Below are 26,743 nucleotides of genomic sequence, written 5' to 3'. Positions count from 1 at the left end.
ACAGAGAAGTCACAAAAGACATAAGGCCGGCGCTGTGGCTCACTAGGCTAATCCTCCGCCTTGCGGCGTCGGCACATCAGGTTCTAGTCCCAGTCGGGGCGCCAGAATCTGTCCCAGTTGCCCCTCTTCCAGGCCAGCTCTCTGCTGTGGCCCTGGGAGTGCAGTGGAGGATGGCCCAAGTGCTTGGGCCCTGCACCCCATGGGAGACCAGGAGAAGCACCTGGCTCCTGCCATCGGATCAGCGTGGTGCGCCGGCCGCGGCGGCCATTGGAGGGTGAACCAACAGCAAAAGGAAGACCTTTCTCTCTGTCTCTCTCTCTCACTGTCCACTCTGCCTGTCAAAAAAAAAAAAAAAAAAGAGTTGAACACTACTCCTAACTACTTTGATTTGATTGACAACTATAGAACATCCCACCCACCAACAGATGGTTACAAGTCCTTTGGAAGCATTTAGTAAACCATACTCTGGTCTATAAATTTAACAGAATTTAAGTCATACAAAATATGTTCTCTCTTGACAACAGATTTTAGAAATCAACAACAAAGATGTTTAGAAGTATATAAAATCTCAACTTTTAAGACAGTAAACAATACACTCGTTAATAGGCCATGGGTCACAATTCCATAACTAGTAGAAGGGTTACAATTTTAAAAGTACTGATAATACTAAGCCCTGGTGAAGACACATAGCAATGGGCCTCCCATACACTGCTTTTGCAAACATGAAGCAGTACGGCTTCTCAGGAGAAGGATTCGACGATGTCCTATGAGGTTAAACGTGTACTTCCCACACGGCCCAGCAATCTCACTGCTAGGAGTATGAGAGCTTAGACTCACACAAAAGCCTGAACACAAATATTCACAGCAGCTGTCCCAAGTGGGACGGATAAACAAGCCGTGGCATAGTCAGATAATATAAGCCTACCCAGTAATAGAAAGGGAAAAAACTATCGCTACGCACAACAATATGGATGAATCTCAGAGACTGAATTGCTGAATGAAAGCAACCAGCTTGATAGGTGCTGTGTGACCCTATTACTCAGTACTCTTGATACCAGGCACCAGTATCCCATATGGGTGCTGGTTCTAGTCCCGGCTGCTCCACTTCTGGTCCAGCTCTCTGCTATGGCCTGGGAAAGCAGCGGAAGGTGGCCCAAGTTGGGCCCCTGCACCCATGTGGGAGACCCAAAAGAGACTCCTGGCTCTTGGCTCTGGATCGGTTAAGCTCCGACTGTTGGGCCCATGTGGGGAGTGAACCAGCGGATGGAAGACATTTCCCTCTGTCTCTCCCTGTCTCTGTCTGTAACTCAGCCTCTCAAATAAATAAATCTTTTTAAAAAGATTTATTGTAAAGCCACAATAATGCAGACAATGTGGCACTGGTTTCAAAATGAACATCAATAAAACCAGAGTTGAGACTATGATACATAAGTATACGGACAGCTTATTTTTGACAAATATGCCAAGATGATTTAGTGGGAAAAGGATAGGGATAGTTTTTTTTGTTTTTTTTTGTTTTGTTTTGTTTTTGTTTTTTTTAAACAAATACTGCTGGGATCATCCATATGGGGAAAAATGAGCTCTGAGCCATACCTTGTACCACGTGCAAAAATTAACTCCAAAGTAGATTACAGACCTACATACGCTCGCGCTGACCTTACAGGGCTTTTCCTCGGGTAACATCAACTTTCAGGGTTCAACCTTTCGGCCTTCTTCATGGAAAACTCTGTCCTCAGCCCGTTCTCAAGCGAGGTCCGCACTCCCTGCACTCTAACCACTGGGGAACTGCTGGAAAGTTCTCGAGATGAAGGGACCACTCGGAACCCACCTGGGGTTCCGGGCGCCAGGCTCCGCGGGACACGCCGGAGGCTGAGCAGGCAGCCCCCTCGCAGCGTCCTCTGGAAGACCCCTCCCCAGCACACGCGCGGGAAACGCGGCAGCGCAGCCTCCGAAGCCCAAGTTCGGCCGCCCGGAGCCGGCGGCTTGGCGTCGTCCTAGTAACCACCACTTCCGGCCCCGCCCGGAAGCCCGCCCAGCCCCCCTCCGGCAGGCGCGGCCACGCCCACGTGGGCGGAGCGGCACGGCCCCGCCCACCCGGCCCGCGTCGCGAGACCGACTTTCCCCCGGGACCGGGACGCCCCGGAGGACCCGCGAGCGAGCGCGCTGCGACGCGCGGCCGTGGGCTGCGTGCCATGGACGCCTTCACCCGCTTCACCAACCAGACGCAGGGCCGGGACCGCCTCTTCAGGTGAGCCCGGTGCCTTTCTCGCCCCTAGCCCTTGCGCGGGTCCCGCGCTCCCGGGCACCCCGAGGAGAAGGAGGCGTAAGTCGGCGAGTCGAAGGGCCGCGGAGGGAGTTTGGCGCTCGCGCCCCGCCTCGGCCCGTGTTCCGTGGGGCCGGGCCGAGCGCCCTGGCCCGCGTCCTGAGCCGGGGACGCCGGGGGGCCGAACCTCGGGGCGCCCTCCGCCCCCCGGTCTGCGGAGGGCTATCCCTTCGAGCTGGCCGAGGCAGCACTCCACCCCGTGGTGGCAAGAAGTTGGGGAGACAGTTTGATTCCTGTCTCGACACTGCATGGTGGTCCGGTCTGTCTCGTGTCGACCCGCATGTGGAACAACGCTGTAGACCGGGGAACAGGCAGTGTCTGTCTCCCAAAGAACTCGCAGCCCCTCTCGGAGACACGCGGTGTCAGAGATGGTGGCTTTAATCCGGACACTGGTTCAAGATGTGTCTCTTGGAGATGTGGGTGATCTGCTTAGGGAAGAAAAACAGCTACTGTTGCGATTGTACCTTCCCCTCTGGTGTACAAATACAAAGAGACCAGTAAGAACAGCCCCCACCCCCACCCCGGGGGGAGGGGGGAGGCTTGGGGAGCCAGTTTGGAGCCAAGAATGTTCTCAGTGTCTTGCAATCATTTAATCCTCTTCACAGCCCTATGCGGTAGATACTCTAAAGTCCCCATTCACAGATAGGCCAACAGAAGCAGAAGGGGGTTGATAGGCACCAAGTGGCAGAGCCGCACTGTTCCAGTTCACACAGTCCACTCCAATGCCCACCTCTTAACCAAGCCGTGCCCCCTCTCCGATTCATTTGTTAAATTTTCAGAATGGCTGCATCCTGTACAGGTGTCATTGGCCCAGTGTACCCAGAAAGTACCTTGCAAGGCTTGTCCAAGAGGATCTTTAGAAATTTCGTAGAAAATGGAATTAAAAGACAGGTTTATTTTGGTGCAAACATATGTTGAGCTTCATGCCCATACAGGCTCTTCCAATAGTTTGTTGAGGAGCTGGTGCTGCGGTGTAGCGGGTTAAGCAGTGCCTGCAGTGCCAGCATCCCACATGGGCACCAGTTTAAGCCCCGACTGTCCCACTTCCAATCCAACTCCCTGCACCTGGGAAAGCAGTGGAAGATGATCCAAGTACTTTGGCCCCTGCACCCATGTGGGAGACCTGGAAGAAGCTCCTGGATTTTGACCCAGCCCAGCCCTGGCCATTGTGGCCATTTGGGGAATAAACCAGTGCATGAAAAATATCTCTCTCCCTCTCTCTCTGTAACTCTACCTTTCAAATAAATAAAATCAATCGTTAAAAAAAAAAGTTTGTTGAAAATGTATATTATGAAAAACAATTATATGCATGGAAATCAAAATTTTCTGCACCAAAATAAAACATGTTTTATTTTAAAATTTATTTGAGAGAGAGAGAGAGAACATGCACTCTCATCCACTGGTTCACTCCCTAAATACCCTCAACAGCTGGCTGAGGTGGGAGCTGGGAATTCAATCTAGGAACCCGGCCATCACTGTTGCCTCCCAGGATCTACATTAGCAGGAAGCTGGAGTTCAAGGCCAGAGCCCGTTAGGGAACCTATGTGCTCCAGTATGGATTGTAGGCATCTTAACTGCCACCCTACAGCACCTGCCCTATAAACTTATATTTTAATCCCACGTTTCCAACAACGTTTTGAAGTACTCCCATACTTACTCAGCAAGATCTGAGATTTCTAGCTTTCCTATGCCAACTGTCTTTATTATATGTATAACCTCTGTGAACAAACTGGCATTTGTAAAATAATGCCTTGCTTTGGGACCCACTCCTGTTGTTAGATGAGCTCTGAGAAAGGGAGGGGCAGGGGCAGGTGTTTGGTGCAGTGGGTGAGTCACCCCTTGGGAGGTCTGTGTCCTGTGTCAGGGTGCCTGGTTCCTGGCTGCTCCGCTTCTGATCCAGCTCCCTGCTGCTGTGCACCCAGATGAAATTCAGGGCTCCTGGCTTTGGCCTTTTCCCACCCGGGATGTTGCAGCATTTGGAGAATGAACCAGCAGGTGGAAGCTCTCTGACTCATTGTGTTTCGAATAAAATGAGAGTAAATAATTTTTTAAAGAGAGAGGTGCAGTGCCGTGCCCAGCTTGAGCCATCAAGCTAGGAAGATTTCTTTTTTTAATTGTTTCTGATTCCTGTCTTCTCATTTTACTTCATGCCCAATATTAGGTTCACCACTTTGGAAAATGTGCCACATTTTTATTGAAAATAAAATTTACAGCATAGAGAGATTCAAATGCAGTTACAGGACAGCAGGAACCAGGTGCTTTATTAAATGCACTGCCGAAAGCATTGGGGTGTTTGTGCATTCTGGAATTTCTCATTTATTCCATTGATCAGTGACTCATCATTACAGACAGGGCAATCATCTTTTTTGAATGGATAGCATCATTAAACAGGACCCAAGGACTTGGGCCATCTCCTACTGCTTTCCCAGGCCACAGCAGAGAGCTGGATCGAAAGTGGAGCAGCCGGGTCTCGAACCGGCGCCCCATGGGATGCCAGCACCGCAGGTGGCGGCTTTACCTGCTACACTACAGCGCTGGCCCCCCAGCTGTGGATTTTTGCTTTGGTTCTGGCTTGAGTTTGTGTCCTGTCACATAAAGAGTAGGTTAACTACATGGCAGAGAAGTTTGTTTTAGAAATTTGAAAAGTACCCTGGAGAAAATGCGGACTATGGGTCTCTGCAGACTTAACACCAGGCAGACTTCGGCTCACTTTCTTACCTTGACCGCGTGCGTTTCTCAGTGCCAGCCTTTGGGGGGGCTGTTCATTGCATGATCACAGAGTTCTCTTCCATAACCTGTCTGTCGCATTTCCATCACGTATTCTACCCTCTGCCCCGCCTGTGGAATCCCTGTGGCAGAATTTTGCTCTCATAAGGACTGCTATGTGAGCAATTGTCTTAGAAACGTTGCCTTTGGCAAGATACGTTTCTCTTCCCCTCCTTGCCGACTCCAGCTTTATTTGATTTGTCAATCATTCTCCTCGTGTTGTTTTCCATTGCAGAGCCACTCAGTACACATGCATGTTGCTTACATATTTGTTAGAGCCTAAGGCTGGCAAAGAGGAGGTGGTCACGAAGCTCAAGAAACTGGAGTCCAGTGTGAGCACTGGCCGTAAATGTAAGTACCCTGTCTTGCGGAGGGCAGCGGCTGTCGGCTTCGAACCCTCAGCCCCTACAGCTCACCGCTCTCCAGGCAGTCGGGCTTGGCGGTGCGGTCAGCCAGCACAGCCACCAGGCCCAAAATGCGGGTGTCCTGCAGCACACCGTTCTCGCACTGCCCTCTGTGTCCGTGTTTGGGGCGACGCCACGTCTCCCCGTGCCATTGTAACCAGGGGCACGGGAAGTGTTAGGTCACACTGCTCCCGGAATCACCCAATTCCTGAGCTTCTGCTCTCGTGAGCCCTGTTGTTCTGTGGAAGAACAGAGTAGCTAAATCCCAGACCACCTGCCTTTCCCCTTACTCCCTTGGGCGGCGTTTTCTTAGCCGTTTGTGGGGTTATCAGTTCCGAGGCGCAAAGCGAAGGCGGGGTCTCGCGCTCACTTCATTCACTCCAGCAGTAAACCAGCCTGGGAAGTCCTGTGCTGTCGTAGCAACTGCACGCCTGAGTCTGCTGTGACGAGAAGCAGGTGTCCCCGGGGCACGTCCATCCGTGTTCCTATGCACCTGCTTCCTCTAGGCGCAGTCCTGGGCTGTAGAGAGGAAGTCACGCTGTGATGGTGATGAGAGGTTTAGGGCGGAACATGTTGGCTGGGCACGAGGAAGAGAGAGGTGTTTTGCAAGAGTGGAGCTTGAGGTGTGGTTGAAAAGAGGGAGGAGGGCAGGTGCCTCTAGTTCAGGCTAGGGAGCGTGGCGAGCACTCTGTTGTTGCTGAACCAGTGTCAGACCAGCTGAACTCACAGGGGAGGGAGCTTCAGGTTGTCAAGGAGAGAAATGGGAAGGGTGGTGTGAGCTTTTCTTGGGTGGCTTTGAAGGCCAAGGTTAGAAATTCTGTCATAGATTTTTTTTTTTTTTTTGACAGGCAGAGTGGACAGAGAGAGAGACAGAGAGAAAGGTCTTCCTTTTGCCGTTGGTTCACCCTCCAATGGCCGCCACGGCCGGCGCGCTGCAGCCGGCGCACCGCGCTGATCTGAAGCCAGGAGCCAGGTGCTTCCTCCTGGTCTCCCATGCGGGTGCAGGCCCCAAGCACTAGGGCCATCCTCCACTGCACTCCCGGGCCACAGCAGAGAGCTGGCCTGGAAGAGGGGCAACCGGGACAGAATCCGGCGCCCCGACCGGGACTAGAACCTGGTGTTCTGGCGCTGCAAGGCGGAGGATTAGCCTAGTGAGCCGCGGCGCCGGCCTGTCATAGATTTTTAAGATTGACTTTTTTTGTTTGTTTGAATGACAAAGTGACAAGGAGAGGGGGACAGAGAGCAAGAGAAAAAAAAAATCTTTTCCACCTGCTGATTCACTCCTCAAATGGCTGCATCAGCTGGAGCTGGGGCAGACCAAAGCCGGGAGGGAGGAATTTCGTTAAGTTCTCCCACATGGGTAGCAGGGGCCCAAGGACTTGGGCCATCTTGGGAGCTGGATTGTAAGTGGAGCAGCCGAGACTTGAACTGGCACTCCATGCAAGCGGTGGCTTAACAGGCCGGCACCACAACACTGGCCCCTCAGACAGCTTTTACAGGTCACCCTGAGATCCAGAAGGGGCTTATCCAAGGTCCTTCAGTTAGTGGTATAGCCAGAGCTGGAACCCAGAAACCATATCCTCTTTTGTGTTATTTGCGGTAAAAGAATGAATACAAGGCACTCTTATGAGCTTATAAGTTTTCTGAAAGTCACTGCTTTTGAGCACTTACCGAGTCTAAGATGTAAGCCGACAATATCATTAATTGTCCTGTCTACTGAGTCCTGCCGTCTCTACTTTGTGTGTGACTTTTTTTTTTATTCCTTTGAGAAGCAGAAAGACAGAAACAGCTCCCATCTGCAAGTTCACTCCCCTAAATGCGCACAGTAACTAGACCTTGGCCAGGCCAAAGCTGGGGGCCAGGAACTCCATCCAGGCCTCCCACATGGGGGGCAGGGACCCAACTGCTCGAGCCATCACTGCTGCCTCCTAGGTCTACACTAGCAGTAAACTGGAGTCCTGAATGGAGCCAGGAGGCAAACCCAGGTAGTCCAGTGTCGGGTGTGTGTCTTAACCACCAGGGCCAACACCTGTTCCTCTACTTTGTCAAGAGGTAGTAGTGTGGAGCCAAGAGGAAGCTGGACTAAATAAACGGCAAGACGATAGTGGTGTTATTTTAAAAGGTAATCTTTGGCCAGTGCCGCGGCTCACTAGGCTAATCCTCCACCTGTGGCACAGGCACACTGGGTTCTAGTCCCGGTCGGGGAGCCGGATTCTGTCCTGGTTGCTCCTCTTCCAGTCTAGCTCTCTGCTGTGGCCCGGGAGTGCAGTGGAGGATGGCCCAAGTCCTTAGGCCCTATACCCTCATGGGAGACCAGGGGAAGCACCTGGCTCCTGTCAGCGCGGTGCGCCGGCCACAGCGTGCCGTCCGCAGCGGCCACTGGGGGGTGAACCAACGGCAAAGCAAGACCTTTCTCTCTGTCTCTCTCTCTCTCAGTGTCCACTCTGCCTGTCGAAATAAATAAGGCAATCTTTTGTCTGGAAAGTAAATGAAATGCAAGACGCCAGACCCCCAGGGACAGATGGCACCCAGGCTTCGTGTCACAGCACCTTTCTCCTGGAGAAGCATGGCCCGAGGGTGACCGACCTCGGCATGAGTGTGCTCCATCCCAACCCCGAGGGCCAGAGGGGCTGCAGAAGATTAATGTAAAAAGCCGCCGTCTTTATGCTTTCCAGGATCGTTGTCGGGGTCCCTGATGTACCAGGCTGTTCTTCTCCTTCGCTGAGCAAAGGCTGAGCCTGAAATGAACAGCAGTCGTTAAATAACCAGGGGGCACTCGGCGCGGCAGCGAAGTTGCCGCTTGGGATGCTCGCATCCCCCCTTGTGTGCTTGATCTGGGTCCCGGCGACTCTGCTTCCCGGCCAGGTTCCTGCCAGTGCTTCCCGGGAGGCAGCAGATGATTCAGGTCGTCGGGTCCCTGCCAGCCACGTGGGAGACCCAGACAGAGTTTCAGGTTCCTGGAATCAGCTTGGCCCCACGCTGGCTGTTACAGGCATTTGGGGGTGCACCAGTGTAAGGAAGATCTCCCTTTCTGCCTGTCTCTCTGCTTTTCAAGTAAACAAAAATTATAGGGGGAAAAACTGATCAGTGCCGACTCCTTACCCCGATCCAGGGCTTCTGCCTTCACACTGTGTACTGATGGATAACCGCTAATCATGTGGATTCTCCCTGCAGGGTTCAGGCTCGGCAACGTGGTACACGCTGTCCAGGCGACCGAGCAGAGCATCCGGGCCACCGACCCAGTGCCTCGCCTGTGCCTGACGTTAGCCAACCTGAACCGCGTGATTTACTTCGTCTGTGACACTGTCCTCTGGGTGAAGAGCGTAGGTCTCGCCTCCGGCATCAACAAAGACACGTGGCGACGACGGGCCGCCCGCCACTACTGCTGTTTCCTCCTGCTGAGCCTGGTCAGGGACGTGTATGAAATCTCCCTGCAGATGGGGCGGGTTGCACGCGACAGAGCCAAGAGGGAGAAAACGTCCTCCCGGGATCCCCCTGCCTACAGCGTGGCGGACGAGGAGACAGAGTGGCTGCAGTCCTTCCTCCTCCTCCTATTCCGGTCCCTGAAGGGCCACCCGCCCCTGCTCCTCGACACGGTGAAGAACTTCTGTGACATCCTGATCCCCCTGGACCAGCTGGGGATCTATAAGTCCAACGCAGGCGTCATCGGGCTCGGGGGGCTCGTGTCCTCGGTGGCCGGCATCATCACTGTGGCGTATCCTCAGATGAAGCTCAGGACCCGCTAGGGTGTCCTCAGGAGAGGACGAGACGCTGCCCTCACAGGTGAGCCTTAGTGGAGTGGACGTCTGCTGCAGTCCCAGGCCAGGCCGAGCCACGCGTAGCTTCCCGGTCCCCTGAGCGTCGAGCAGCCCGTGATGCGGGCAGAGTGGGGCCAAGGCTGCAGGAGGGGAGTGTGAAGATTTAAACTCGCATGTGACTGTCGGAGAGCTGGAGTCCCCTCGGGATTCCTAACACCTTCCGTCATCTAACACTCAGTGAGCGTCTCTTACGTGCACAGTGGGAGCGTAGCGTCTGCCCCCTGACTCACGATCAGGAGGAAAACCAAGTGCAAACGGCCCAGTCACAGGGTGACGGAGCACTCGGCCGTGGGCACTCTGGGGTGCGTCACCCATTGGTTTTGCAGCACTCTGGGATCTGGCCCACTGTACCCCATCGCCCCCCGTGGATGTCAGCCACGCATGGCGGGAGCTGGGCTTGGAGCCGCTTAACTGTTGGCCCTCAGAGCTCTGCACTCGCGTCCCTGCTGTGTCCAAAGTAGAAGCAGAAAAGTACCAGGCACCTTCATGTTAGAAATCGTCTGGGGGCAGAGGGCATTAGGCAGTGCCATGACTCGGCAAAAATCAGAAACAGACAGAAGGGACTTGAGGTGACAACAGGTGGAAGGTCGCAGTGGGTGCCTGTCCTGTGGCCCGTGACAGATAAGGAAACCGACTCAGAAAAACAAGCAAAACTCCTCCTTCCAGTTTCCAACCCCTTGTCCGTGGTCTCTTGCCGCCTTCCTGGCAGAGTGAACGCGTGAGGCCCTCCAGAATTCTGTGTTGTCTCTCCACTTGCCCAGATTCGATGCTTTCATTGGTCCATGCTTCCTGTTCTATTCTACAAAAAATGAAAACCTTCTAGACTTGTGAGCCAGATTGTTTTTGTTCAAAGCCATATAACACTTTGGGCAATTCTGCATTAATTTTCACCAAAATGTATGCTGGGAAAAGTGTCATCATTTGCTTTGATAATCAGATTCTCACTGTGGGGTGGCTGGGGGAGGTGGGAGAGGGCAGGCAGGGGCCAAGCAAGAAGACGTTTACCTGCGCCCTGGGTGTCCGGTTTTGTGGTGATGAATCCTTCAGTTTGAGGGAAGTGAGGTGGGCAGGCAGGACGCCAGCGGGTCAGGGCCAGTGTCGGTCCTACCGGGAAGGCCTTGTCATTCCTCTGGATGGGAATGGGAAAAGAAGTGTGCACTGAAGGGGTTAAATTCCCATAGATGTGATTAAGATTCTTGAAAAACAGACTCAGGTCCTTGGCTCTCTTCTAAGCGATCATTCAGGTCCGGGATTTGGAAAAGAACGTTTTGGGGACTTTGAGAGAGATACAAGGTGCTGGACCCGGGCAGATAAAAAGTTTAAATGACTGTTTTTGCCTTGTCCAGATCCTCTACTGTAACAGGTTCATCATGTCCAATAAATTTCAAGACAAACTGACTGGTGTCTGCGAAGGCCCCACCCCCACCCTGACCCCCACCCCGACCACCCCGCTGGTAGAGGGAGCTCTGGGCAGAGGAGGAACGCGGGGAAAGATCTGGCTGCAGAGCTGCTGGGGTGAGAGGCACCTCCAAGGAGACCTCAGCCACACCACTGCCCCCGGGAGGGGGCCACAGCAGCCCTGGCTGGCTGGCTGCGCTGCCTGGAGGTGCCACGGCGCCTGTCTCCTCGTGCAGGTCAGGGTGGTGACGGGCAGCCTGGGAAGCACTCTGTCTTCTGTAGGCACCGGAGACTTCCATGGGTGCCCTGAGCCGCCTCCCTGTGTGCTTTTCCCTCCGCTGAGCCTCCATGCACACCAAGGCCCATAGGAACTCCTGGTGGATTTAGAATCCTAGTGGATCTGGAGCCTCAGAATCCATCTTCCCAGCCAACGTCCAAGTGCTGTGCTTGCTTTTGGGAATCCGCCTGTGAACAAGATGACCCAGACCCTGCTTTTGTGGTGGGGGCTGGGGAGAAAGGAAGGGAGAGAGCACCGTGTCCCGCAAGCCGCTGCTGGCGAGCTGCCCTGCCCTCTTCCCCAGGGACTCTCCGGGCCCTTTCACTGCCTCTCACCTCTCACCCACATTCTAGAATCCCAGCCCGAGCGGCCAAAGGACCAGCTTTGTCAGCAGAGCCCTGTACGATACTACCTCTGGCCCGGAGCCACTGCTCCAGGGACTGGAAGCTGCCCTTTGGCCCGGGTTGCTGTGCAAACACAGCCTCAAGTGTCATCTGGCCTGACCCTTGTGGAGAGGGGGGAGGCACTTGTTAAATGCTTCCCTGCATCTCCGTGGCTGTCCTGTACGTGAGGAGCCCAGGCGGGTGGCTACGTAGGCACAGTGGCACAGTCGCTGCTGCTTGTGGGGGCTCCCGGCCCTGCCTGCCCTGTCGCATCACACACACAGGACTGAACACTGAGGATCTATCATACGCATTGTTTCTTTGCAACCCTGCCTCTCTCTCCTGTCGCCCACGGCTCACGGCTTTGCAGAGCCCATCGCGTGTGCAAGTCCACCAGCCACGAGGACTGTTAAGTGCTGCCCTCCCAGGATCCTTTCGCGGGAAACAGTGGCTTACGCCACAGTGCCCTGTCGGTTTTGAAGCCAGGGACTAGAACCTGGGCTTGTGCCTGAGTCTTTGCCAAGGACGGTGCTGCTGATGGGAACAGACTCCTGGTCCACCCTGTCACTGGCCCTCTGTGGCTTTAACTCATGCTGTTTAGGATTCACTCTCAATAGTAACTGAGGATGGGGAAATGGATAAAAATCGCCCCTCCCCCTGGGAGGCTCTGTTGGGAAGGACTCAAAGACGATGGAACTCTCTGGAACTTTAGAGCCTCTGATTTTATTTTATTTATATATTTATTTGAAAGGGGGAGACAGAGGGAGACACACAGGGGGAGGGCAAGGGTGATCTTCCATCCTCCAGCTTACTCCCTGCATGGCCACAACAGCTGGGGCTGGTCCAGGCTGAAGCCAGGAGCTCCATCTGGTCTTCCACGTGGGTGGCAGGGACCCAAGGACTTGGGCCATCTTCTGCTTTCTCAGGAGCATTAGTAGGGAGCTGGATCAGAACTGGAAGAGCAGGTCTCAAACTCACTCCAGTATGAGATGCCAGCATCGCAGGCGGCGGCTTAGCTTGCTGTGCCACAATGCCGTTAGCAACACATTAGCAATGGGTAGCCCAGTCTTTTCCAGAAAGCAGGGTGGGCTTTTGGTTTTTTTCCCTTTTGCAAATGGAGGGCCAGAAATATTTCAGAATGGATGCCTGCAAGGGCTTGCAATCAGCAGGCCTCTGCATGGGCATCGCCTTCGGCTCTGTGCTCTCCCTCCCTGTTGGCTAAATGTCCTTACAGAAGTTGGGATATAAACCCAGGGGACCCTGGGTCAGACCCGTGGCCACGGCCGGCCCAGCTTCCTCTGCCCCTCTGCCCCTCCGCCCTTCCCTAGCTGGGAGGCCCGACTCACATTGCCCAAGACTCCCTGGAGTGGCTGGAACTGTGTGTGCTCCGGGGGCACTGCAGCCTGGGCTCCTGCAGAGGCAACGGGCGCCGCAGTGAGTCGGGGCTCCTGGGTGGATGGCATGAAAGGGAAGAGGTGGGGGCCGGGGGTCAAGGCCTTCTGGGGATGAAGAGGCCGTGAGGAAAGTGAGGGAGAGCGCCAGGTGAATGCAAGCGGGTGGGGGACCTGCGACCCCAGCCTTTCCCTGAGCAGCTGGAGCAGCTGGCCTTGAGAGTGGCTGCACACGTTCTTTTAGCCTCTTTGGGGCCACCATTTAAGAGCCTCGAGATTCCTCGCAAACCTTTTCTCTCCCATGGTTGCCCGAGTTTCTCACTTCTTTCCCCGGCCCCTCCTAAGAAAACGTCTGTCTGAGCCAACAGCCCGTGGAGCACTGCTCTGGGACCCTGAGGGGTGACCTTGGACGTGATGTTCACCCTTCAAACTTCTGTGCTGGGCAGCCGAGCTCTCAGGAAGCCTGGGCCCAGCTGGTGGCCATGAGACAGTGGCAGGGGGAGCTGCCCCTGTGGAGCTGAGGCCCAAGGGTTTCTGGTGGACCTGGGACTCTCTGTGTTGCAGCGTGACGAGCGAGCATGGCAGTGAACAAGGGCCCGACCTTGCTGGATGGAGACCTCCCGGTAAGTGATCTGGGATCGCAGGACGTGGGGATGGACAGTGGAGGGAGAGGGAGGGGCAGGGCCAGGGCAGGGAGGTCCTGGGACCTCAGGAAGATGTGTCTTAGGTTGTGGTCCTAGCCCACTGCCCGCTATGTTTGAGCCCACTGCTATCCGCGGGGAGATCTGGGTGGGAAAGATGCCCAAAGAACCTAGAGAAAGGCTGGGCGTATTGGCTGGGGGTGGGGGGAGGGCTGGAGGGGACGGGTGCTGCTGTGTCCTGCACCCTGCTGCACCCCCCGGCTTGACCACCCAGGTGCACTTCAAAAGGTCTGTGGGAGGCACAATGAAAGGAAAGTTTATCGTGGTGCAAAAAACTTCTGAAATCCATGCATTTGTCTTCATGGAGAACTCATGTTATGGAAAAACTATCCAACTTATCTTTGAATTCCATTTTCTATCGATCTTTTTGAAGTCCCCTCATCTGCTCAGTGCAGAGCCACTAGATTCTGCCACTCCCAATGTCATCCATGTGGCGAGATGGCACTGCCTGGAGTTGAGCAGTGCGCAGCCTGTGCCACTGTGTGTGGGCATGGGCTGGACATTCAGTGTGTCCCGCAGTACAGCTCCGATCTGGTTTTTGCTATGACCAGAAGGGTCCTGATACTTTTTTTTAAAATATTTATTTTATTTATTTGGAAGACAGAGTTACAGATAGAGGTAGAGCCAGACAGAGAGAGCTGTCTTCCACCTGCTGGTTCACTCCCCACATGGCTGCAACAATCAGAGCTGAGCTGACCTGAAGCCAGGAGCCAGGAGCTTCTTCTGGGTCTCCCACAAGGGTGCAGGGGCCCGAGGACTTGGGCCATCTTGTACTGCTTTCCCAGGCCATAGCAGAGATTGGATTGGAAGTGGAGCAGCCAGGACTCGAACCGGCGCCCATATGATATGCTGGCACTGCAGGCTGGGGCTTTAACCCACTGCACCACAGTGTCAGCCCCAGGTCCTAATAGTGCCTGATGCTTCCTGGCAGGGCCTTCCTGCTTTGGGCACTGTTCAGACAGTGCAACCTAAGAACCATGAACCTGTACAACACCCATCTGGTCCCAAGTTTGGCCGCTTATTCCCGCCCCAGGATCCCTTTCCACCTTTGAAAACAACCCCTGAAGGCGCTATCCAAAATGCTAAAGAAAATATGTGCTTGTTTAAAGTCACGGTGTCTTGCCAGTTCCCATTTCCAAGTTACCTGCAAGATGAAAAGCTGAAACACCGTGGCCTGCTCTGTCGAATGGACACACAGGTGTCCCTGGGGGCTCTTCCAGCTCGGTCGCCTGCAGACAGCACAGGCCAGGGCCTCTCCTGCAGAGCAGAATTGTGCCCGGGTCGGGTTCAAAGCCGCAGAGGCAGCTGAGCAGCTTAGCCTGACCTCAGCGGAGAATTCTTGATGCTCGCCATAGACACAAGAATTTTTTTTTTTTTGACAGGCAGAGTGGACAGTGAGAGAGAGAGACAGAGAGAAAGGTCTTCCTTTGCTGTTGGTTCACCCTCTAATGGCCGCTGTGGCCGGTGCGCTGCGGCTGGCGCACCGTGCTGATCCCAAGGCAGGAGCCAGGTGCTTCTCTTGGTCTCCCATGGGGTGCAGGGCCCAAGCACTTGGGCCATCCTCCACTGCACTCCCGGGCCACAGCAGAGAGCTGGCCTGGAAGAGGGGCAACCAGGACAGAATCCGGTGCCCTGACTGGGACTAGAACCCGGTGTGCCGGCTCCGCAAGGTGGAGGATTATCCTATTGAGCCATGGCGCCAAGAATTTTTTTTAAAAGATTTATTTATTTGAAAGGCAGAGCGAGAGAGAGAGAGAGAGAGATTGACTGATTCTATCTGCTGGTTCACTACCCAAATAGTCCAATGGCCAGGGCTGGGCCAGGCGGGAGCCAGGAGCCAGGAACTCCATCCAGGTCTCCCATGCGGGTAGCAGGGGCCTAAGCACTTGGGCCATCTTCCGCTGCTTTCCTAGACACATTAGCAGGGAGCTGGATGGGAAGTGGAGCAGCTGGGGCTTGAGCTGAGCTCATATAGGATTTAGTGTCGCAAGTGGCAGCTTAACCCCCTGCATCACAACGCTGGCCACCCCCCACCCCCCCACCCCCCGACATACACACACACAGAATTTAATGTAATGCCGTTTTAGACCTAAGTTGGAATCCTGGCCCGGCCGTATACTAGCTGTGCAATCTGTGGAAGTCACTTCATTTCTCTGAGTCTCAGTCTCTCATCAGCAAAGTGGCGCCAGAGGGTCACTGTAGGCACTCAGCGAGCTCAAGTCACCGAGGCACCCGGGCCAGTGCCTGGAGCTCACTGTCCCCTAGGCAGTCAATGTCGGTTCCCTCTGTGCGGCTAAGGGTGAGCTAAAGTTGAATCATGTGACTGCTGCCGAAGTGTGTTAATAGCACAGCGCCCCAATAACAAGAGCACTGCGCCCCAATAACAAGGGCACAGCACCCCGATAACAAGAGCACTGTGCCCCGATAATGAAGACTTGTGGGTCCGCCACAGCCAGCACGTTCCGCTCCCACCTGCAGGCTGCCTTTGAGTCTGTGTGCTAGATTTGAAAGAAAGACAGCTCCAGACTAGTCTGTCCAGCAGAGACGGCCACCAGACCGCGGGGTGAACTGCCCACAAAACCAGGTTGGGGCCGGCGCCACAGCTCAATAGGCTAATCCTCCGCCTGCGGCGCCAGCACCCCGGGTTCTAGTCCCAGTCGGGGAGCCGGATTCTGTCCCGGTTGCTCCTCTTCCAGGCCAGCTCTCTGCTATGGCCCGGGAGTGCAGTGGAGGATGGCCCAAGTGCTTGGGCCCTGCACCCCATGGGAGACCAGAAGAAGCACCTGGCTCCTGGCTTCAGATCAGCGCAGCGCGCCGGCCACAGCAGCCATTGGAGGGTGAACCAACGGTAAAAGAAGACCTTTCTCTCTCTGTCCACTCTGCCTGTCAAAAAAAAAAAAAAAAAAAAAACAGGTTGGGACCTGGAGCTCCTTAGCGTGGCGAAGGGACCTCTTATGGGTGGCACTTTTAGCTTCAACTACGGGAAGAGCCAACCATGAGGGATGAAATAGGCTTGCCCAGTGCTGCTCCAGGGGCAGAAGGTGGGCTGAGGGCTGGAGGTGGATTTCGGGCCCTCAGAGCTGGCCGACAAAGGGCGCTGGCCGACAAGGGGCGCAGGCCTCTCTCTCTGAGGACAAGTGCGCCCCTCCTCTCCAAGAGAGGGGAGCCTTCCAGGGGAGTGGGGCGGGGCTTCCTACTGCACGCCCCCTGGAGGCCCAAGATCTGAGCTTTCCCATTCTGCTCTGTGCAGCCCCGCTTGTTTAATTTGGCCCTGCTTTATTGAGCTGACATTATGGGCCAGGCCATCTGGGGGTATAGCAGCGACAGGCACTGGGAGAGAGGGCCAGGCATACACAAAATCACAGCACGGCAGGTCCAAGGATGGCCACCCAGGGGCAGCTGTGTAGGACGAGGACCGGGAGGTTCACGGGGCAGTGACGGCCGAGCTGGGTCCCGCGGGAAAGGGCACGGCTGGGCAGAGGGGGACCTGGATGGAGGGTGAGCCTCCCAGATGCCGGGGCCGGGGCACACAGGCAGGGGGCAGTGTTCCAGACAACCGGACAAGTGTTCAGGCGAGGCCACCGGTGCAAGGTGAACCAAAACGCCAGACACATATGGCAGCAACACTTGCTCTCTCCTGCCAAGTTCAGGAGGGGTGGCCGGGGAGGAGGACAGGGGCTGCCTCTGTCTCTGCAGCACTCCAAAGCCTGGCTCGTGACCTTGAGGCGCTGTAGGTGCATCTTACCTTCCCTGTGGCTCCCCGTGTCCCCGTGACTGTTGGCATCCGGAGACCTCTTTAGCCTTGGTTCCTCCCAGGTCACTTAGGCTCAGTGACTCACTATGGGCTCCCCAGCCTGGGCTCACCTTCCCAGAAGGCTGGAGAGAGAGGTGCGACAACAACGCGAATGGGTTCCTTCCCTGGCAGGAGCAAGAGAACGCGCTACAGCGGGTGCTGCAGCTGCCGGTGGTGAGCGGCACGTGCCAGTGCTTCCAGAAGACCTACGCCAGCACCAAGGAAGCCCATCCCCTGGTGGCGTCCGTGTGCAATGCCTACGAGAAGGGCGTGCAGAGCGCCAGCAGCCTGGCTGCCTGGAGTATGGAGCCAGTGGTCCGCAGGCTGTCCACCCAGTGTGAGTCCCCACTGACACTCGTGGCTGTCTGTCCCCCGTCTGGCTGTCCCATCACCTGATAACTTGTCTGTCTACCCGACCGCCTACCCAGGCCTACATCCCATTCCACGGTCTTCTCACGTAGAGACACAAAGATGTAAATATAGCTCCCTGTCCTTGTGTAGATAGATGCCCCATCATTACCCAGCTGGCTGTCACCTGGGATGACAATGACGGGGCAAAGAACTGGCAGGGGGAGGGGTGGGCGGGGCTAAGTGGCGATGGTGAGACGGGGGCCCGTGGCAGGTCAGACACCTGCTCTCACTACGAATCCAGTGGCTCCAACAGCAGGACTGGTGGGCACCAGTGCTGGGAAGGGGGGGCATTGGCTGAGCCCCACAGCTGGTGATACCAGCTCCTGGCACGTGGGGGCAGCAGAGGGCCATCAGCCAGGGACCAGGACGGGAAGACGGCTGTCCATCAAGCCCTAGCGGCCCTGTCCCTTCAAATTGCTCAGCCCAACTTGAAGTGAATTCTCCAAGCCGTGGCTCTCGATGGGGCTGAGGGAACTCCCAGCAGCGCTGAGAAGTCTGGCTCCCTCCTCGCTGCTGGCTGGAGAATGAGGGGGATCTGAGGCTCTCACCCAGCCCACAGGAGAGGAGGGCGGGTGAAGGCCCCTGGCCCTGGGCTGGCCTCCCTCCCTCCACCCTTTCCCAGTCCCGAGACAGCCCAGTCACCAGGGCTTGAGCTTTCTCTGAAGGAAGATAAGATGCCCGGAGATGGCATGTATGAAAGAGCATCTCTTGGCCGGCGCCGTGGCTCACTAGGCTAATCCTCCACCTAGCGGCACCGGCACACCGGGTTCTAGTCCCGGTCCGGGCGCCGGATTCTTTCCCGGTTGCCCCTCTTCCAGGCCAGCTCTCTGCCAGCTCTCTGCTGTAGCCTGGGAAGGCAGTGGAGGATGGCCCAGGTGCTTGGGCCCTGCACCCCATGGGAGACCAGGAGAAGCACCTGGCTCCTGCCTTCAGATCAGCGTGGTGTGCCAGCCATTGGAGGGTGAACCAACGGCAAAGGAAGACCTTTCTCTCTGTCTCACTCTCTCTCTCACCGTCCACTCTGCCTGTCAAAAAAAAAAAAAAAAAAAAAAAAAAAGGCAAGGGCTGTGGAGAGCCCATGGCAGCTGTTGCTGACAGTGTCACCACTAGGATTAAGCAGCCCCAGACTGGTGCCACCAAGGCCCTGCCTCCCACCCACACCTCCGTGCTGCCTCTTCCTGCCACCCAGGCCGAGCCCCTGGGCAGCCAGGGAGGGAGGGAGCTATGAGGAAGCCGAGGCACACACAGGCTGTGGCTCACCTGAGGCCACACACTGTGTGGAGGTGGGAACTGAGCTTGGAGTGTGGGCCCGTCCCAGCGCAGGTCGGGGCTACTGACGGCAAAGGGCTCAGGGTCAAGGACACCTGGGAGGCAACAGGGCTGGGCCCCCAGGGCTCTGAGGAGCTGCCTCTGGCCCAGAGGCCACTGCTAGGTTCTTACAGTGGGGCCGCACCCCCACCCCACCCCCACCCCAACATGGTCCTTCCCTTCCAGTCACGGCTGCCAATGAGCTGGCCTGCCGAGGCCTGGACCACCTGGAGGAGAGGATCCCCGCCCTCCAGTACCCTCCGGAGAAGGTGAGCCCCCTGCTTGGCCCCTGTGCCTGCCTCGCCCTCGGGTGCACTGGCGCTGGACTCCCTCCAGGCTGGGGGAGGCCCCTACAGCTGCACAGTGGCTGCTTTCCCTGCCCTTGGAGTCAAACGGACACAGGTTTTTCCCGGAGCAGCAGGCACAAGCCCAAAGGCAAACAAGCAGGAAGTCGGAGTGGGGCCCTCTGGGAGTCACACGCATCGGGAAGACAGAATTGTGGTGTCTGCGAGAGCTCCCAGCCTTGACGGCCCAGAGCCCGAGCAGGTCCCTTCACAGGGAGCCATACTCACGGGGCAGCTGCCTGTGGGGGAATGAGCTTCCATCTCTGACCTCATCCATCCACCCACCCAGGCACTGTCCGAGCCCCCAGCCCCCCGGCATGAGCTCTCCCACTGACCCCCTCGCCCACTCTCTGGGGAAGGGGCCATGTCCCCAGAGTTCAGAGGCAACCACCTTCAGTGGAGCCCGGCAGGTGCACCTCTGCCTGGGACCTGTGCTCTCCACTCCCCCATCTTTCCAGGTTAAGGGCAGTATCTTTGTCACAAAGGAGCTCCCAGGTTAATGAAGAGAAAGGCAAATTATTTCAGGGTATAACTTGTGGCAGGAAGATCAACCATGGCTATCAGCCTATAGGAAGGCAGATGGGACTATGAGCGGAGAGGCCCTGTGGGCAGTAGGGCGTCAGGTGCAGCCCAGGAGGAAGACCTGGGGACTGTCCGCAAAGCCACAGCAGTGGTCGCTGTGAAGGGGCCAGAAAGTCCACGAGGCTGGCACGGCGAGGTGGGAGCCCTTTCCCTCTAGGGCCCAGCATAACGCAGGGACCCAAATATCGGTACCCAGCACCCTGGGCCGGGCTAGGGAGCTGAGCCCAGAGGGTGGCCTGAGCCCCTCCCGCCACGACTTCCCCAGATCGCGTCCGAGCTGAAGGACAGCATCTCCACACGCCTCCGCAGTGCCAGGAACAGCATCAGCGTGCCCATCACCAGCACTTCAGACAAGGTCCTGGGAGCCGCGCTGGCTGGCTGCGAGCTCGCCTGGGGGGTGGCCCGAGACACGGCCGAGTATGCTGCCAGCACCCGGGCTGGCCGCCTGGCCTCTGGCGGGGCCGACTTGGCCTTGGGCGGCATTGAGAAGGTGGTGGAATACCTCCTGCCCCAGGCCGAGGAAGAGACAGGTACCTGCGTCTCAGGACCCACAACTTACCCTTGCTGCCCGGGAGTCAGAGGGAGGCGGAGGAGGCTGGATTAGGAAGGGCCCAGCAGGACTGCCGGGTGGATGCTCTGGCCCCTGGCCCCTCCCCACCTGTGGGAGGGGGGTGAGTGGCGCAATCCCCAGGGAGTTGGTGGTGGCCCCGCGACCACTGCCTCCAGCCCCAGGCTTTCCCCAGCCCTCTCTGAACTCTTTTCCTCTTTCCCCACAAATCCCCACCCAGCCGCTGCTCCCGGACGCCAGCAAGGCCAGAAGCCTCCCAAGGCCAAGCTGAGCCTGGCGAGCAGGGTGGGGGCCCTGGCCAACACGCTCTCTCGACAAGGCATGCAGACCACCGCCTGGGCGCTGAAGCAGGGCCACGCCCTGGCCATGTGGATCCCGGGTGTGGCGCCCCTGGTAAGTGTCTGCCTTGAGCTCAGTCCCGCCTGCCCCCCACAATCCCAGGAGCCCTGTGGACCTCTGATTCCTCCTGTCCCCCACCCACGCCCCCACCCATCCTGGGAATATTCTCTCTCCCAGCCTTGGGACTTGCGGTCTGAGGACGAGAGTCTTTGGAGGAGTGGGGCTGGTCCTCCAGCCAGCTTTGCTAGGGTGGTCCTGGCCCCCATCCTCACCCCGAAGCCAGGCCTCCTGCTGTGGGCCCTCCCACCTGGTACCCAGGCATCTGGCCGTGTCATCCTTAAACAAGCAAAGCATGAGGCTTCATCCTGTGCGGCAAGCACCCAGTTGGCCCGTGTCCCTGACTTTTCCCTTCTAGAAGCTTCTAATTTCCATCTGCACTGCACCCAAGGGGAAGAGGCTGCCTTTCCCAGGCCCAGGGAGGGCTGACACCCCACTGCTCCCCACCCTCACCTCCCCATGCATTATAAGAAACTAAGTGCAAAAAAGGAAATAAAAACATCAAAGCATGCAGGTCAGCAAACAAGACGACCACTTTTCTTTTTTTTGACAGGCAGAGTGGGTAGTGAGAGACAGAGAGAAAGGTCTTCCTTTTGCCGTTGGTTCACCCTCCAATGGCCGCCGCGGCGGGCGCGCTGCGGCCGGCACACTGTGCTGATCTGAAGGCAGGAGCCAGGTGCTTTTCCTGGTCTCCCATGGGGTGCAGGGCCCAAGCACTTGGGCCATCCTCCACTGCACTCCCTGGCCACAGCAGAGAGCTGGCCTGGAAGAGGGGCAACCGGGACAGAATCCGGCGCCCTGACCCGGACTAGAACCTGGTGTGCCAGCACTGCTAGGTGGAGGATTAGCCTATTGAGCCACGGCACCGGCCAAGATGGCCACTTTTCAGCCACCATAGGAATGGCACTTTTTTTTTTTTTTTTTGAGATTCACTTATTTTATTAACTCAAAAGGCAGAGTGGCAGGAGAGAGAGAGATCTTCCATCTGCTGATTCACTCCCCGAATGGCTAACATGGCCAGAGCTGGGCCAGGCTGAAGTCCCGAGCCAGCAACTCCATCTGGGTCTCCCAGGTGGGTGGCAGGGGCCTAAGCACTTGGACCATCTTCTGCTGCTTTCACAGGCACATTAGCAGAGAGCTGGATTGGAAGTGGAGCAGCCGGGACTCAAACCAGCTCTCTGATATGGGATGCCGGCGTTGCATGCAGCAGCTTAACCCACGGTGTCACGTCACTGGCCCCTTGAGTACTTTTGAAAGCATTGCCGGGCCTGGATCACTCATTCCAGCAATTGTCTGCTGAGAACTTACTGTGTGTCAGATGCTGTGGCCTCTCGTTCCCTTTTGTCCCCTGTGCTGAGAATCATTTACCAGTGAGGGCTGAGACAGACAGACACACACACACACACACACACACACACACACACTCTCCCCCTGGCCTGGAGGGGGCTCACACATACACACACACACACACACACACCTCCCCCTGGCCCAGAGGAGGCACACACACACACACACACACACACCCCTCCCCCTGGCCCGGAGGAGGCTCACACACACACACACACCCTCCCCCTGGCCTGGAGGGGGCTCACACATACACACACACACACACACACTTCCCCCTGACCCAGAGGAGGCTCACACACACACACACACACACACCCCTCCCCCTGGCCTGGAGGGGGCTGAAACACACAGACACACACACACACACACACACCCCTCTCCCTGGCCTGGAGGGGACTGACACACACACACACCCCTCTCCCTGGCCTGGAGGGGACTGACACACACACACACACCTCCCCCTGGCCTGGAGGGGGCTGAAACACACATACACACACACACCTCCCCCTGGCCCAGAGGAGGCTCACACACACACACACACACATACATACCTCCCCCTGGCCCAGAGGAGGCTCATACACACACACACACACACACCTCCCCCTGGCCCGGAGGGGGCTGAAACACACACACACACATACACATACCTCCCCCTGGCCTGGAGGAGGCTCACACACACACACACACACACACCCCTCCCCCTGGCCTGGAGGGGGCTGAAACACACAGACACACACACACACACACACACCCCTCTCCCTGGCCTGGAGGGGACTGACACACACACACACTCCTCCCCCTGGCCCAGAGGAGGCTCACACACACAAACACAACATACACACCTCCCCCTGGCCCAGAGGAGGCTCATACACACACACACACACACACACACACACCCCTCCCCCTGGCCTGGAGGGGGCTGAAACACACACACACACACACACACACCTCCCCCTGGCCCGGAGGGGACAGAGTCTCAGGTGCCACCATTCCCCTAGAACAGTGATCTGAAAGCTGTGTAAGGAGACCCTGGTTTGCAGAATGAATGCTTACGTCATGTCAGAAACATTCCAATTGGCTTTATCCTTCATTGAGAACTGGAAACAATGCAAGTGTCCACCAGTAGAAGAAGGGGTGAACTGCAGTGATTGCACACCATAGACTATCACGCACACATGAAAAAGAAGGAACTGGGGCCAGTGCCGTGGCATAGTAGGTTAAGCAGTTGCCTCCAGTGCCGGCATCCCATATGGGCACCGGTTCGAGTCCCGGCTGCTCCACTTCTGATCCAGCTTCCTGCTAATGTGCCTGGGAAAGCAGTGGAAGATGGCCCAAGTGTTTGGCCCCCTTTACCAAGTGGGAGACCCAGAAGAAGCTCCTGGCTTTGGATCAACTCAGCTCCCGCCATTGTGGCCATCTAGGGAGTGAACCAGCAGATGGAAGACCTCTCTCTCTGTCTCTCCCTCTCTCTGTAACTCTGCCTCTCAAAAAAGTAAATAAATCTTAAAGAAAAAAAAAAGGAACTACTTACGTATGCAGCAACAGGGGTGCCTGTCATGCCATTCCATGGAGCTGCAGACACTATCATGGGGGAATGCACGTTGTGTGATCCATTTGCACAAAGTTCTAGCATAAGCAAAAGCAATGCATGGTGAAGCAGTCAGAATCCTTGGCCACTCTTGTGGGAGTGTGGATGAGAGGGGGCACCGGGGCTCCCTGGGGTGTTGGCAGTGCTCTCCGCCTTGGCCTGCGGTAGTTACACAGCTGTGTGCCCAAAAGGAAGGATGCACCGTAGCCTGTGGAAGTGACCACTCAACGAAAAGTTAAAGAACATCCTGTTAGGGCCCCACCTTGCTCTGACCCTGGGGCCAGGGACCCTGGCTGTTGGGGCTCGCCGGCCTCACCAGTGACACGCTGCCGTCCCGCCCTCAGAGTAGCCTGGCCCAGTGGGGCGCGGCGGCGGCCATGCAGGTGGTGTCTCGGAGGCGGAGCGAGGTCCGCGTGCCCTGGCTGCACCATCTTGCTGCGGCCCAGGAGGAGGAACACGCCGACCAGACAGACACAGAAGGAGAGGAGACAGAGGAGGAGTCAGAGTCGGAGACGGAGGAGTACAAGCTCAGAGAGGTGCGGGGCCCATGGGAGCTCAAGGTCCCTCAGCCCACAGGGGGGAGGGGCAGAGGCAGAGGGGGCAGTAGGGGTCTCTGCCCCAGCCTCGGGCCGTGGGACATGGCTGCAGCATGCTTCACCCCGCCCCAAACGCCCAGGACCTCCCTGTCACTCTCAGCGGTCCCTCACGGCACCCCCGGGAAATCAGGCAGGGCGGGGAGTCTTGGCCCTTTTTACAGATCAAAGCACTGAGGGGCAGAAAAGGGGGAGGGACAATCCTAAGGACACACAGCTGTGCCAGAGCAGGCCCCAAGTATCTTCAATTTGACGTCCACATGTTTTCCCCTCTGACTCTAGGGCAGCCCTGGTAGCCAGGAGAGGTGGGGGGGGGGGTGGGCAGGGGAGTCTCTGACTGCGCTCTGGCCCGCAGGTAGCAGCCCTGCCCAGCCCGCAAGGCCTCCTGGGCAGCGTGGCGCACACCCTGCAGAAAACCCTGTATGGCACCATTTCGGCCGTGACGTGGGCACCCAGGGCCGTGCTGGGCACGGCAGGGAGGATGCTGCACCTCACGCCCGCCCACGCTGCCTCCTCCACCAAGGGCAGGGCCATGTCCCTCTCGGATGCCCTGAAGGGCGTTACTGACAACGTGGTGGACACTGTGGTGCACTACGTGCCGGTGAGTCTCACCCCGGGCTAAGCGGGCACTCTCTCCATGATAGAGTTCACTGAAGGGGCTGCAGACCCTCCATCCCCTCAGCCCAGGGGACTAACCCCCTGCAAGCCGCAGTGCCCTGGGAACATTCACATATATGGGGGTCCCCCAACCCCGGGAGCAGCGTGGCCCATGGCCTTGGTCACTGTGCCAGCAGGAGTCTCCCACCATCCCTCTGAAGCTTCCCCCAACCCCCAGCTGAAGGATCTGGCAGGTCTGGGGGCTGCTGCCCAAGCAGGGGTTGGAGGAGTTCTGCACCACACAGGACAGGTGGGGCACGAGTTTCAAGGGTTACCAGTGGAGTCCATTCCGATACTGTCACCCAGAGGAAAACCCCGAGGACAGCATTGCCATCTCTTGGGGCCCATTCCCAGAGCAAGTCACATTGTGCAGGCTGGTGGGGGCTGGCCAGGGCCAGAGGCGCTGTTAGAGCCAGCAAGGAGCTACATCACTCAGTCTCTGCACCCCGTGCATCTCGCCGCCCCCCACCCCAACATGACCAGACAGAACCCCGGCCCCTGGGCGGAGTCAGTGTGTAGACCACGCAGCTTGCAGCTCTGGCCCAAGAAGAGTTAGGAAGGCCCAAGGGACCTGTGGGAATCGGGTACCAGGGCCTTCCCCGCGGAGAGCTCAGTGCAGGCGCCACCTCAAGGGTCTCCCTGCACTCCCACCCCCTCCCGCTGTCCCACACCCCAGCCTGTGCCTTCCCGATGGCCGCTCCGGGAGTGGCAATGAATGGGGGGTGGGGTAGGCAGAAGAGGGTTGGAGACCCAGGGACGAGAGCCACGCCGGGGCCCCTAACGTGACCGCCGGGCCCTCAGCTCCCCAGGTTGTCGCTGATGGAGCCCGAAAGCGAGTTCCGCGACATCGACAACCCGCCGGCCGAGCCGGAGCGCAAGGGGTCGGCGGCGCCTCCCGCCAGCCCGGAGCCCGCGCCGCGCCCCGCGCCGCCCCGCGGCGGCCTGCGCAGCGCGCGGGGCCCGGGGCTGGAGGACAAGGCGGAACCGCTCGCCGCGCCGCGCTCGGGCTTCCTGGCCGCGCCGCGCGAGAAGCCCACGCGCAGGGTCAGCGACAGCTTCTTCCGGCCCAGCGTCCTGGAGCCCATCCTGGGCCGCGCGCAGTACAGCCAGCTGCGCAAGAAGAGCTGAGGCCGCGCGCCGTCCCCCGCCAGCGAACGGAACCCGCGCTGCCCGGGGAGCGCCGGGCGTCTTCAGAGCGGCCCCTGGGGACCCCGGCCTTGTTCTTTCCCGCGCTGCCGCTCAGGCACGCATCATTGTTGCAGCACAGCCGAGCCAGTGCTCCGAGGGCCACGGGCCATCTCAGCTTCGGTGGCTTTTTAAAAAATGTATTATTGTTATTATTAGCGTCGCGCCCCGACCCTCTGATGATCTAGGCTGTCTGCTCTCTGCAGGCCGCCTTTGCAGGGAGCGTTTATTTAAAGCACTGCGCTGCCCTGCGCAGGCCCAGTCCCAGGCCTGGCCTCTCTAGCGCCACCCCCTGCCCACAGCCGCACTCGCATTCGCATCATCCTCACTGCCGTCTGCTGTCTGTCCTTGGAACGCCGGTAGGATGTCCTTTCGCCCAGTGTAGTCTGTACTGTCTGGGCCACATATAGAGGTTCTACACTCCACTTCAAATCCTATTTTTGGAAATGTTAGTACTTGGTCAATCTAGGAAATGCATACATATAAATAAAATATTCAAACATTGCAAAA

General features: G+C 57.3%; 3 protein-coding genes and 2 long non-coding RNA genes across 25 annotated transcripts in view; 2 read left to right on the top strand and 3 right to left on the bottom strand.

The window, feature by feature from the left end:
- WDR93 (WD repeat domain 93) overlaps positions 1–2,194 on the bottom strand; it is a 46,469-nt gene extending 44,275 nt beyond the window's left edge. For 17 of the 18 annotated variants that reach the window (XR_011381045.2, XR_016217626.1, XR_016217622.1 and 14 more), the window contains exon 1: positions 1,829–2,194. Coding sequence is in view for 8 of the 18 variants with exons in the window: in XM_070054531.2 (XP_069910632.2) it covers positions 1,829–2,194 (366 nt within the window). In the remaining 10 variants the exon portion in view is untranslated. Of the gene's footprint in view, positions 1–1,656 lie in introns of all 18 variants that reach the window. The other variant, XM_070054536.2, reaches the window with a different exon arrangement.
- On the top strand, positions 2,073–10,709 carry PEX11A (peroxisomal biogenesis factor 11 alpha). 2 transcript variants are annotated; one of them, XM_070054544.2, is made up of 3 exons: positions 2,115–2,248; positions 5,325–5,440; positions 8,668–10,709. In XM_070054544.2, the coding sequence occupies exons 1-3, from the start codon at positions 2,193–2,195 to the stop codon at positions 9,237–9,239; spliced, it is 744 nt and encodes a 247-aa protein (XP_069910645.2). In that variant the 5' UTR covers positions 2,115–2,192; the 3' UTR covers positions 9,240–10,709. The 2 variants fall into 2 exon arrangements, with proteins under 2 accessions (XP_069910646.2, XP_069910645.2); XM_070054545.2 differs by lacking the exon at positions 5,325–5,440 and having other exon boundaries at positions 2,073–2,248.
- On the bottom strand, positions 10,256–12,854 carry LOC149123185 (uncharacterized). Of its 2 annotated transcripts, none has more exons than XR_016217630.1 (2): positions 12,716–12,854; positions 10,256–12,389 (listed from the first exon to the last, which is right to left on the bottom strand). It is a non-coding gene; the product is annotated as an uncharacterized LOC149123185 (long non-coding RNA). The 2 variants fall into 2 exon arrangements; XR_016217631.1 differs by having other exon boundaries at positions 10,256–12,322; positions 12,716–12,847.
- Positions 12,663–26,743, top strand: PLIN1 (perilipin 1). 2 transcript variants are annotated; one of them, XM_070054541.2, is made up of 9 exons: positions 12,663–12,803; positions 13,325–13,383; positions 17,387–17,591; positions 19,160–19,242; positions 20,165–20,429; positions 20,688–20,860; positions 24,143–24,334; positions 24,747–24,992; positions 25,850–26,743. In XM_070054541.2, the coding sequence occupies exons 2-9, from the start codon at positions 13,339–13,341 to the stop codon at positions 26,174–26,176; spliced, it is 1,536 nt and encodes a 511-aa protein (XP_069910642.1). In that variant the 5' UTR covers positions 12,663–12,803; positions 13,325–13,338; the 3' UTR covers positions 26,177–26,743. The 2 variants fall into 2 exon arrangements, with proteins under 2 accessions (XP_069910642.1, XP_069910643.1); XM_070054542.2 differs by having other exon boundaries at positions 12,778–12,911.
- LOC149123184 (uncharacterized) lies at positions 22,689–24,143 on the bottom strand. Its single transcript, XR_016217633.1, has 2 exons — positions 23,151–24,143; positions 22,689–22,807 (listed from the first exon to the last, which is right to left on the bottom strand). It is a non-coding gene; the product is annotated as an uncharacterized LOC149123184 (long non-coding RNA).

This window comes from Oryctolagus cuniculus, chromosome 12 (genome assembly GCF_051225735.1).
Source record: "Oryctolagus cuniculus isolate XC-2025 breed Fujian yellow rabbit chromosome 12, ASM5122573v1, whole genome shotgun sequence".
Taxonomy (NCBI): domain Eukaryota; kingdom Metazoa; phylum Chordata; class Mammalia; order Lagomorpha; family Leporidae; genus Oryctolagus; species Oryctolagus cuniculus.
Note: the sequence above shows the minus strand (reverse complement) of the source record. Positions and strands in the feature narration are given on the sequence as shown.